The 12,182-nt window shown below is 36.9% G+C and overlaps 1 protein-coding gene across 3 annotated transcripts; it reads left to right on the top strand.

The window, feature by feature from the left end:
- LOC129922861 (uncharacterized) lies at positions 1-10,400 on the top strand. Of its 3 annotated transcripts, none has more exons than XM_056010735.1 (7): positions 1-156; positions 2,446-2,557; positions 3,317-3,395; positions 4,839-4,976; positions 6,042-6,114; positions 6,962-7,116; positions 10,277-10,400. In XM_056010735.1, exons 2-6 carry the CDS (start codon positions 2,450-2,452, stop codon positions 7,065-7,067), a joined length of 504 nt encoding a protein of 167 aa, XP_055866710.1. In that variant the 5' UTR covers positions 1-156; positions 2,446-2,449; the 3' UTR covers positions 7,068-7,116; positions 10,277-10,400. The 3 variants fall into 3 exon arrangements, with proteins under 3 accessions (XP_055866710.1, XP_055866709.1, XP_055866707.1); XM_056010734.1 differs by having other exon boundaries at positions 2,432-2,557; positions 6,962-7,093; XM_056010732.1 differs by having other exon boundaries at positions 3-156; positions 2,432-2,557.
- The last annotated feature ends 1,782 nt before the right edge of the window (positions 10,401-12,182 follow it).

The following is a 12,182-nucleotide window of genomic DNA, read 5'->3' as shown; positions in this document are numbered from 1 at the left end:
TGAACACGAAACATTTTCAAGAGATTTGTGTTTTTACAAAACAAAGTTTCTTGATATAGTTTTATTATATAGGCTTATAATAGGCCTATTTCGCTTAGATCTAGATCTATATTACTAATACGAGATCTGAGGCTTTGACTTTTCATCTAGTCAATGGTAGGCCTATTTAAAGAGTTTACTTTTGTTTTACGCCATTTACGGTACTTAGACCTTAATCTACATTTATTAATCTTTCTTTGGAAATGATATAGATCTAATACTACATTCCTTTCATTGAAATTCGTCCATAAAATAACATTTGACTCATTAGTATTTAGTTCATTAAACTTTCATTGGGCTTCCTGTCTTATATCTTTGTAATTGTTAGAGTTGAGTCATGACTTTTGGACCTGCAAGCCCTGTGGAATTTCTCCATCTGCCTGTCAGAACAATTGTTCTTTTCTCTGGGAGGGATTCAAGCTATAAATGGTTCTTGTCCAAAGATGCTCATGCTCATGCTAGAGCTAGAGGCGAGGTCGAAGGCCGAACACAAGCAGTATCTTCTAAATGATGCCGATATGATCATCATCTAAATGATGCATCTTCTAAGTAACTCTAAAAGAATAAAGCCAAATAAAGTCTTCTAAATGATGCCAAAGCAGAGCATTATGTATAGGGCTTGATCTTTCTTTCCTACTCTGATGCATATATGTAAGAGTAGCATAACAGAGTTAAAGTCCATTTATTTATATTATTGTTGGCCTCCCTCAGTCTATGGTTCATCTCAAACATTTTTTCTTGTGACTGTGGAGTGCCATTTTGGAGAGGCTGTCCCGCCCACATATAGGTTAAGGTGGCTTTCGCTTTGGTGGTAGAGGGAGCCTGCCATTTTTTCGTTTGACACGCTTTTTTTTCCAGAGCTGAGGCCGATGTTTTTTCACTGTCTTTAGCTATCTTGGTCACCATCTCTCTCCATCTAGTGCGGTCTAAGGCTATGTCTTCCCAATAGCCAGTATCAATATTCACCATCTCTCTCCATCTAGTGCGGTCTAAGGCTATCTCTTCCCAAAAGCCAGTATCAATATTCACTGCTTTGAGATCACTTTTGATTACATCCACATACTGGAGGTGGGGGTGACCAGTTTTCCATGAGCCAGTCGCGATTTACCCGTAAAGACTTTCGGGATACGATTCTCCTCCATACGGCAAAACATGACCAAGCCAGCGCAGGCGTCGTTGGTCGTTGTTTACGACTGTGAAGATGCTGGGAAGATCCTTTCAAGCAAACATCTCAGTGTTACACACACACTCTCCCTTACCCTGTGATCTTCAAGATTCTTCGGAGGCAGCGAAAGTGGAATGAATTTTGTTTTCTCTCTCTCTCAAAATTGAGAAAAGACTAAATGTGTCTCAACAGAGATGGCTGAGACGGATTTTGGGAGTCAGTTACAAAGACCGGGTCTCAAACAAGGAAATCCTATGCCGAACTGGGAGTCGAACACTTAGTGAGGTTGTGACTGAGCGTCGCATGAGGTTTGCGGGACATGTTCTACGACAAAATGAACTACGCACACCAAGAGTTGCGATAACATGGAAGCCAAAACGAGGAAAGCGCAAACAGGGACGTCCTCGTATTACTTGGCGACACACCTTCATGGAGGACCTCAGAACGGTGGACACCAGGTGGGAGGAGGCTTCAGACATTGCCAGTGACAGATCTATATGGAGACAGCTTGCCGCCCAATGCGCCGAACGGCGCGGGAGGACCTAAGTCTAAGTCTAAGTCTCGCTTTGCATAGGTAGTCCATGACTCACTGCTGTACAGTAGCGCACTCAAAATACATGCCTTGAAGACTCCATTTTGGTCACTGTGGTGAGCTCCCGGTTTTTCTCAAACTCTTAGTCTGAGTCTAGCTAAGGTCGATGCAGCCTTCCCTATGCGTTTTTTGATCTCATCTTCTACTACTTCTAGAGACAGGTCATCTTAAATTGTAGATCCAAGGTAGCAGAGTTCGTTTACGACATCTTTCTTGTTTTCATTAATGTGGATGGAGGGTGGTGTCGTAACAATTGGCCCCATAACGTTTGTCATATAAACCTCCTATAAAATAAGAACACTGTTTTTTTACAAAGCTTATATCAACTCACTTTGTCTGGTAAAAAGTTTGTACACGTTATTTCTCCCACACTCATTCTCGAATCAAGTTGAGAATTATTCATTGGCACATAATTGAAGAATTATCCAATTACTCAAATAATTATTGGTAATTAATAATTTTGTTTGCTATCGAAAAAGGAAATAACTTCTACATACTTGAGTGATATTGTTGTAAACTTGGAGTTCTTCCCCTCAGATAACCTTTTTTTTTTAAATTTTTTTTTTTAATATATTGATCGTTTCATTACATTTACGTTAATGACGGGTTTATTTTATGAATATTGTCATTCGGAGTCTATCCAACTCAGTATAATGGCCAGCGTTTTGATTGTTCAACTGCTGACAATGATGCTGTTCATATTTGCTTGGATCTTTTTGATTCTGTCCATAGCATCGCCTTCATGGGTTGTGAAGTATTATGTAAGTATACCTCTTTGCTTAAAAGAAATATATATATATATAGGCTATATAAGCAATTAATTTACAGCGGCATTAACTACATGCCAACTTTTGTTCTGCTTCACAGGTTTCGAATTAAAGATTTTTTTTTTTACAAACTAGACCAAACCTCCAGAAGAACTGTGGCGGCTGGCGGGGTTCGAACCAGGCAACATCGAGATAACAGTCCAGAGCGCATACCACACGACCAAAAAAAAAAAAAACAACAGATCTGGCTATAGTTTTGTCTTTTCGCACCAAATATCTCAGGATTCGAATTCCGACGAAGATTAACACGATTGCTGATTCAAATCTGGCATGCTTTCATTTCATATCAAGCAAACTAATCTAAGGGAAGGAACCGCTAAGTGTTGCAATTTATCCGAAAAATACATACGGGGTTTACCTCCCTTTCGGCTACATATAAAACAAAAATAATTAATTAGTACTAAATGATTAATTATTTGGTTAATATTTTGATTGATTCGTGTATTGTTAATTAAATAAATAAACGTGTCAAAACGTAATAAGGGGAGTAACTCTCTATGTCTCTCTCTCGCTCTCTCTCGCTCTCTCTCTCTTGCACTCTCTCTCTTTCTCTCTCTCTTTCTCTCAATGATAGGTTACAGTTAGATGAATGTTTGATTAGTTCGAAGACTAGTTTAAAGCCAGTTTCATAAACTCATTAAATTCAAAGTTTTTTTTTGATCAATGAATGTTTTGCTTGTTTGAAACTTCTAGAGGGGAAATCAAAACAGCAGCGAAGGTCTAATGATAAGATGCTCAGACACGGGCTGTTACAGGTACCGTGCAGCTTCAAGTAAGTGGACGTCGTCTCTGTGATTTAGAAAGCATAGTATAGAGATGAAACGGTTAATATTTCCCCCCTGGTAATTAGATCCGACGTACCTAACTGAAGGCTTCGGAGTTACAAAATCTTCATGACCATTTCTCCATATTGATACTTATTTCCCAGTTGCAGACGAAATAAATGATACCTATTTTCAACTCAGAGGCGAAAGAAACGACACTATTTCCTAGATTTAGACGAAAAAAAAAAATAAAATGGCAAAAGTCCAAAGGTGCATAGAGGCGAAAAAAATGATACTTATTTTCAAATTAGAGGCGAAAAAAATACTTATTTTCAACTTAGAGGCAAAAGAAACGATATCATCTTCTAGATTTAGACAAAAAAAAAATCAAATATGATGGCGAAAGCCCAAATGTGCATTCCCAGCTACTTCGACCAGAAAAGCTTTGCACAGTCGACATCTAGACCATTCAAGGCACAGAAATATATGATCTGGTCTGGAACAGTTATTTCTGGGAAGTAGACATATATAGTTCTAGACTATTCGGGGCACAGAACTATATGTATATAAATTAGTCAGAGCACAGAAATATATGATGTAGACGAGTCAGAGTACAAAAGTATATCATTCATTTAGGTCAAGACTTATCTTTTATAATACAGACTTTACTGCAAAAACACACAAAAAAAAAATGGTTAAGTCTTACGCGTGTTCCTAGGTCAATTTAGTCATGCATGTTAATCACTGACTTAAATTCTGCCAAGTCATTGGTTTTCCTAGCAGACTCAAGCTACCCATTTCATGCTCTAATAGCACTAGGGAAGAGAGAGTATTTACAAACTTGTCGTGGCATATGGGACGAGGAATGCTTCTTTATCTTTGTGTCTTTCAGAGTATTTTATTAGATTTTGTTTTTGTATTTGAAGATTATGGTTCAGTGTTTTATGTATAATTGCTACTTTATTTTTAAGTCTTCTGTCCTGAAGGGTCTCTAAATTTAATGATTTTACTAAGGTGCTTCTCTAATCAAATGTAAATATTCAATTGTTATGAATCTTACTGCTCCATTTTGTGTTTTCTGTTTCTTAATGTTTTCTTGAGTTGAGGGGTCCCAAACATAGGATGCATATTCTATCATTGGCCTAATCAAAGTTAACGGACTTGCCAGGATATTCAATCCAATTTTAATATTTTCTTGCTTTTTAAAATGTTGTATGCATTAGTTGGTATTGAACGATAGCATTAACATTCACTTCAATAAATGTGATTTTAAAAAACGTAATTTCATATATTTTTCTGAGGTAATTTTCCTCAGAGTTTTGCTAAAAAATGAATCATCTATTGATATTCATTTTTTTTCTCAACCATTTTTTCCCCAATTCTCGCTAAAAACTAATTGTTTGTAATGAATTAACTGCATGTTTTTTCTGAGGTATTTTTTTGTCCCCCAGAACCTCACTTGATCGCTCATTGGCTAGTCTACATTATGTTAGCTATCATGGTCGTGAACACACTGCCTAACATCAGTGGGATTTGTGTTAACGGATGCAGGAACACAGTGATATATGGATTTTCCTATGCTATGGCAGGTGATTTTTTTTTCTTTCTTCCTATTTTGCGTTTTCTTTTCTCACGAGATGTATCGAAGAACTATGACATGCTAATATCAGAGGTAGTTCGGTAAAAAAAAAAATAAAGTTCCTCTTTTAGACCTTGCGAGGGTGTCATGTGGCCAGCACAACGACCAAGCGCCTTTACTTTTCCCCAACTAATGTGAGGTACCCTTTAGAGCTGGGGTGGACTCATCATGATTCGAACCCGGGCTCCCGGTTGGAAAGCCAGGCGCTAAGCTTCGGTACTTCGGTACAGCAACTTATTGACCTTAAAAAACTGAGGTATCGACCGTTGAAGAACTCTGTGATTTAAGTTGTTATTTTTTTCACGTAGAAATATCCATTTTTTATCTTTCATCACTGATCCATCGGTGAGCAGACGAGCAGATGGGTGCCTGGGCCTGGTCGTGTAGAATCGTGACCTTCGTGTCGAAGGTGCCGGTAGTATGCACTCGGCTCGATGGTCCCTGGTACGAATTCTGCCCGGCGCCATCTTCCGTCGTCCTGCGGGAAGTTATAATGCGGGATGTAATAATGTTCAATTCTGAAGGAACATCACAAATAAACAAAAAGACGACGGCGTGAACGACTATTGAACAGATCAATAAAATAATCTCTATATCAGAAGACTGGGTCACTCCCAGTATAGCATGCATTGTTTTAAAATAAACTCACATATTCTGTACTATAACACAGGCTTTGATTTATGGGACATATAAGAATTACGTTACTTTGGAGACATAAGTGCGGTTGCAGAGATCCTGAATAGTTAGATTCGTTACAATACATTAAAGAATACAATATAGCTTAACTACACTTGTTTTGTTCGTATTCCGGATAATCACAAAACTATTTATAGTTTTCTTGTCATGCATGAAACTATCGAATAATATTAATAAAGACAACACTTACATCGCATACGTTAGAATGTAGAAACTTTTAAAGCTTTGTTTTATTCAAAGTGTTACAAGAGTGAATGTTCATGTGTGTATGTGTGCATGTAATGATTTCCCTTACATGATTTCTTTGTATACTCTACAGCATTTTCGGGTTTCTTGGTATTACTGATGTACCCAACATACATAAAGGACATTTCTTCCGCTGGGAATATTCAGTAAGAAATTAATGTACATTCTAATTAATAAGGGGGCTAGTTTTCGGCACACACCCACCCCCCCCACCTCACACCACATAAGTTGAAGTGTATTAACGCCAGAAGGCAAGCTGCCTAAGGGTCAAAGACTGTTTTTCTCTTCTGATTCCAGAAACCTTTCTTATCTTATCTAATTGATTACAGACGTTACTTTAAAATAGATTATAATTACGTTTAATGCAGAGTTGTAGCTATGGTAGGGGGGGGGGAGAATTTGACCCCCCCCCCGGGCTCCTTAATGAGTGTTCGAATTTTTTTTTTACATTTAATATTAAATATTACCCCATTAAATCAAATGATGGAAAATTCCTAGCTACGTCACTGATCCTATGCAAGATAATTACATCCTATGTTTCTATCTTTGGGTTTAGTCGCGAAGGTTAGGGTTTAAAGATTTCCTTTTTTCAAGGTGGGAAATCAGCCAAAGCTAACTAGCTCCTCCTCCCTCATCCTACCCCCCAAGATTGCATTAAATTATGTTCATGCTGTGTGTACCCCGGTAAGAGGGCTTTTTAAGTGCACGGACCAAAGGTTTGGGACTCACTCCCCGTTGATCTCAGACAACATGCTACACTACATTTAAATTAAGAAGAACATTAAGACCTATCTGTTATACAACTTTTTTAGATGAGTTTGTCATTTTAGCTCTCATGTTTATGTTTGCTATGTTATCACAGCGCCGTGGGCCTACATTTTGTTTGTTAACAGCGCGCTATAAATATTATTATTATTAAATACTTACTGTGATATTTATTGAGATACGAATGACATGTACTGTACCTTAATTGTTTGGTTTGATTTACTCTAGATTGTCCTGGGGCTATTTCTTCTTCATGATAGCAGACTGCATGCTGATTGCTTTGTCCATTGAATGCTTTCAAGTCAATACAGATCTTTACCCCGACATCTCATGAACTGTTAATAAGAATTCAGATATACAGTGAGAAGGAATTTAAATATACAGTAAGTAGGAATTTAAATATACAGTAAGTAGGAATTTAAATATACAGTAGTTACCAATCAAATGTAAAGTAAGTAGGAATTTAAATATACAGTAAGTAGGAATTTAAATATACAGTAGCTACCAATCAAATGTAAAGTAAGTAGGAATTTAAATATAGAGTAGGTACCAATCAAATATAAAGTAAGTAGGAATGTAAATATACTATAAGTATGAATTCATATAAATAAATAGATAAATAAATAAATAAATCTATCTATCTGTCTATCTATCTATCAGTCTATCTATCTATCTATCTATCTATCTATCTATCTATCTATCTATCTATCTATCTATCTATCTATCTAGCTATCTATCTATCTATCTGTCTGTCTGTCTGTCTGTCTGTCTGTCTGTCTGTCTATCTATCTATCTATCTATCTATCTATCTATCTATCTATCTATCTATCTATCTATCTATCTATCTATCTGTCTGTCTGTCTGTCTGTCTGTCTGTCTGTCTGTCTATCTATCTTTCTATTTATCTATCATGGGCGCCCGCAAGGGGTGAAAGTGGGTGCACTTGCACCCCCCTGCATTCTGAGTAGCCAACTTCTAGCCACTTTTTTGCACTATCAGGTCAATGAAAATCTAAGTAGCATCGGAACAAGTAGTGCTTCCACTGGTGACTGAAGTACAGTTGTAGTAGACTAGCGTAGGCTTATCAGGCATTGATGGCTGACCATTCACGTGCATCCCTCTGAATTCTGGGATAGGCAAATTTTAGCCAGTTTTTTACACCTTCAAATCAATCATGTAGTGCTTCCATTAAAATAAAGTTAATAAGGATAAGCTATTGTGGTAATAAACGGTAACAAGCTAATCTGTAGTTCATGTCCGACCATGTACGCTTACAATTCAACTCCCTATGGCACGTTAGTCGTAACGAATTGTTTTCATTTGCACATAATTAATAGTTATCGTTATATTTAGTAAAGACCAAGAATATGATAAAAATATTTTTTTTTGTCTTGGAGTAAAAAAAACATTGCCAGCTGTCTTGATTTGATATATGGGAAAGTTTCTTTGAACAAGTTTGAAGAGTGAAGTCATCTTGGTAAATGTATTTATGTCTTGCGAGTTGCGGTCAGTGTTAGCGCTCAATAAAATAGCAGGTTAAACACGTCCACCAGTTTGTGATGGAAGAGATATAAAAAAAAATTCTTCCCATACCACCCGAGTCAAAACGTTGATTTGTATCGACGGAGCACTGGCAACAGCAAGAAACCAAAATACACAAGCAGCAGTTTGAATTAATTGCGTCTTCTTGGTATTTCGTTAATAAAATGCAGATATCTCCGGCACTGAACAGATGTGTTTGAGCGTTGGATTGGTTGATGGCGATGGTACTCGATAAAAATTCATTGGTTTTGTCATTGTTGTTTAGAGAGACGCACTGTCTGTGTCTAATTTCATTATCAGCGAATACATTAAGTTCGTTTTTCACATGAACAAACTACTCCGCCAAGGCTACGATGGCTGCCCCGTGATGGTTAGTATTCAAAACTGTGTTCATGCAAGGATTCGTGATAAATATCCTAAAGCAGACATTGTCCGTTGCGAGTCCCGCAGACTTAAATTTGTTATTATTGACCTGAATGCCATTTCAGATATACGTAATGTTGTCGGTGTCATCCAGTAGATTATCTATTTCTTCCATAACAGTCCCAAGCGAGAGCATTGATGCTAAATTTACCTCTTTTGAGTGAGACACAATGGACTGAGAAATACGAATTCCTTCGCGCGATAAGTCACAACTTTGAGAAGATCTTTTGACTGTTTGGCGTATTTTAAAATAACGGCTGTAAGTAAAACCTGAAAAACTGCATATGCGTAATCTGTGCCTGCGTCTCATTTGTTTCTGATTCGTCTTTTAATTGCCAATTATTCATCTTTTCATGAATCAGTTTCCGTGATGTTGCAGTCTGTCTATCTTAGCATAAGTGGCCGCTTAACAGCACATCAGCAGTCACATTAATGACATAAATACCAGCTTGGCCATGTTGAGGAACACTTCAAGGATGGCATCTTGAGGAAGGCGAGACTGCTGGAAGATAAACTTGGTATTGAGTTGGTGCTACCGAGAATTTGTAGTCGATAGACACACCGAAAAAAAGATTTGTTTGGATTTTGGGAGTTATTACAGAACACGCTTTACAAAACGTAACTTTGTTCGTTAGTTTCTTCATTAACTTTTCACTTTTCAAGCAATAAAAATGCTCAGTTCAATTTGTTTTGTCTACATCCTAAAATGATGCAAGAGCTGCAACATTATGAAAAATATCAACACTGCAGATAAGCGTTCATCGCCGGCTTGTCCATCGAGACTAGAAGCAATTCAGTCGTATAGTTACTGACAGTTTTGGTAGCGTTTGTATTTTTTGTTAGATCAACCGTCGGGATGCACAGACCGCACAGATAAGCTTTCCAAAGTGTACAGTAAATAGTTTGTTCACAAGTATGGGTGGCGTGGTGCACTATTTCTTTTCTTTAATAGTCTTTGTAATAAAAAAAAGTTGCAGTTACGACTTTGAGCCATGAGTGGCGACTTGCACCCCCCTTCCCCTGCAAAGAATCCTGCGGGCGCCCATTATATATCTATCCATCTATCAATATATCTATATACAGGGCTTTTTTGTGACGGTACGGCGTACTGGCCCCTTTTTCAATGTGGGGAAAAATTATAACTTTTCTTGTATTTAACGTTTATTATTAATATATTTGTAGTTAAAGGTTAGGCGATCCATCTCTGAGTACCGCACCTAAACAATGAGTACCGGCACCTATTTTTTTTTTTTTACAAAAAAGCACTGTAGATATATATATAATAAGGCTTGTATTCGAGTCCGAAGATTAGTGAGGAATGCCGTATTTCCCGTGGCTGCGCAGTCCCAGCTGTGACCTACATATTTTGCCACATCCAGAGCAAGCATAACCATTGTCCAATATATATATATATATATATATATATATATATATATATATATATATATATATATATATATATATAAATTCCTACTTACTTTAAATCGTCTGCCGTTTAGACCGCAAGGTCTGAACGGGGCACTTTACTTGTACATGTGTACATCTATGTACACATCTATTTTCATTCTCCTTCCTCAGCTCTATCAGCCTAGTGGATTAGAAACTTGTGAAGGGAAGTGTTAAGACCTACACGCTATGACGCAATGATATAACTTTGGACTGAGGCTGTATTTTGAAAGAAATAAAAATATTTATGTAACATAGCAACTGTTAATTACTTGATTTGGATTTCTTTATCTCTTTTTTTCTGTATACTAGTCTGTTTTTCGAGCTTCTCTCTTTCTCTCTGTGTGTGTGGAGAGAGAGAGAAAAATAGAGAGAGATAGATAGATAGAGAAGTTCATTTGTAAGAATTTGTCAGATAGACTAAGGTCCAGGGCGCAAGCTCGTATTTAATGGACACTCTCCAGAGGTTTCTGTTTCCTACCACAGTAAGAGCAAGGGACTTAACCTAGTCCTCTACTCATTATAATAATCATGACGTCATGCATTCTCGTGTAGAAAAAAAAAAGTACGCAACATAGATGACAAGGGAGATGAATATAGGAGGTTTTCGCGACAAACGAAACAATGTCAAAGGTACTAAATTGAGTTTTTGTGTTTCCAAGATATAAGAAACAAAAAATTAGCTACCAAAAAAAGCAACTAAAAGTTCAAAAAAGTATTTAAAAAAAAAGACAACAACAACAACAAAATAAACAAAAAAAACAACATAGCTCCCTTTAATATGCACACTGGATAGACCAAAGAAGCTCTTCATAGTATTTTTTTGTTTTTTTTTTTGTTTTAAGTGATTGCCGAAAGTTTCAACAAGCCTCGATATCAATATCACTTGTCTGCTTAATTATAAATATGGCTATTTGGTGGCACTTTTAATTTAGTGTGAAGTCTTATCTTATCTTATAAAATACAGACATCACTTGAAAAAGTAGATGATTACGTCCTACGCGTGTCCTTAGATCAATCTAGTTATGCATGTTGAATCAATGACTTAAACGCTGCCAAGTCGTTGGTTTTTCTGGCTGATTCAAGCAACCCATTCCATGCTCTAATAGCACTAGGGAAGGAGGAGTATTTGTACGCATATGGAACAAGAAAAGTGCCTTAACCTTCGTGTCTTTCTGATTATTTTGTTAGGTTTTGTTTTTGTATTTGAAAATTATGGTTCAGTGTTCAATGTCTAATTGTTGCTTTACTTTTTAGTCTTCTCTCCCGAAAGGTTTTTAAATTGAATGATTTTAATAAAATGTGTCAGTCTGATCTAGTGTGAAGACTTGTTTGTTATGAAGCTCACTGCTCTAGTTTGTGTCTTATAGTACAAGTTTAATACCTCCTTCATACTGACATTATTTCGTGCCACCAACGGAGGAGCTTAGACTCATGAATTAGACTTACTTAGACTTAGGTCCTTCCGGCGCATTGGGCGGCAACTGTCTCCAGAAAGATTTGTCTTTATGTGTCAAGTTTGCCGTTTCTGTAGCAATAACTTAGAGGGGCACAACAATGATCATCATTTAAAAAAGTTATTATTTAGCTCAGGGGTTCTCAACTTGAGGGTCGCAACTCACTTGGGGGTCGATTGACGATTTGCAATCGGTCGCCTAAGACCATCGAAAATATGGATGGTTATTGTCTATTCTTCTATTGTTTTATTTAGGGAGGGGGGTTGCGGCTGAGTGAGGGATTGTAAAAAGGGGTCGCCGATCTTAGATGGTTGAGAACTGCTGATCTAGCTTATCCACACTTCCTTTTTTTTTATTATAACGGATACACCTAAAAAGTAAGCTATAAATAATCTTTCCGGTATGCATGAAAATCTCCAATACACAGACCTATATATTTATATAACGTCAGACTTATATATATTATTTCTAGATTGGATCACAGACCTATATATATATATTATATCTAGACTGGACAACAGACTTATATATATTATATCTAGACTGGATCACAGACCTATATATAATATATCTAGACTGGA

Source organism: Biomphalaria glabrata, chromosome 14 (assembly GCF_947242115.1).
Source record: "Biomphalaria glabrata chromosome 14, xgBioGlab47.1, whole genome shotgun sequence".
Lineage (NCBI taxonomy): Eukaryota > Metazoa > Mollusca > Gastropoda > Planorbidae > Biomphalaria > Biomphalaria glabrata.
The sequence above is the reverse complement of the archived record's forward strand: the minus strand, read 5'-3'. Positions and strand labels throughout refer to the sequence as shown.

What these genes read in the sequence shown, in the direction of transcription:
- LOC129922861 (XM_056010734.1), top strand. An exon ending in CATGGGTTGTGAAGTATTAT is followed by an intron (nt 2,558 to 3,316) that starts GTAAGTATACCT and finishes TGAAACTTCTAG; the next exon opens with AGGGGAAATCAAAACAGCAG. An exon ending in CAGGTACCGTGCAGCTTCAA is followed by an intron (nt 3,396 to 4,838) that starts GTAAGTGGACGT and finishes TTTGTCCCCCAG; the next exon opens with AACCTCACTTGATCGCTCAT.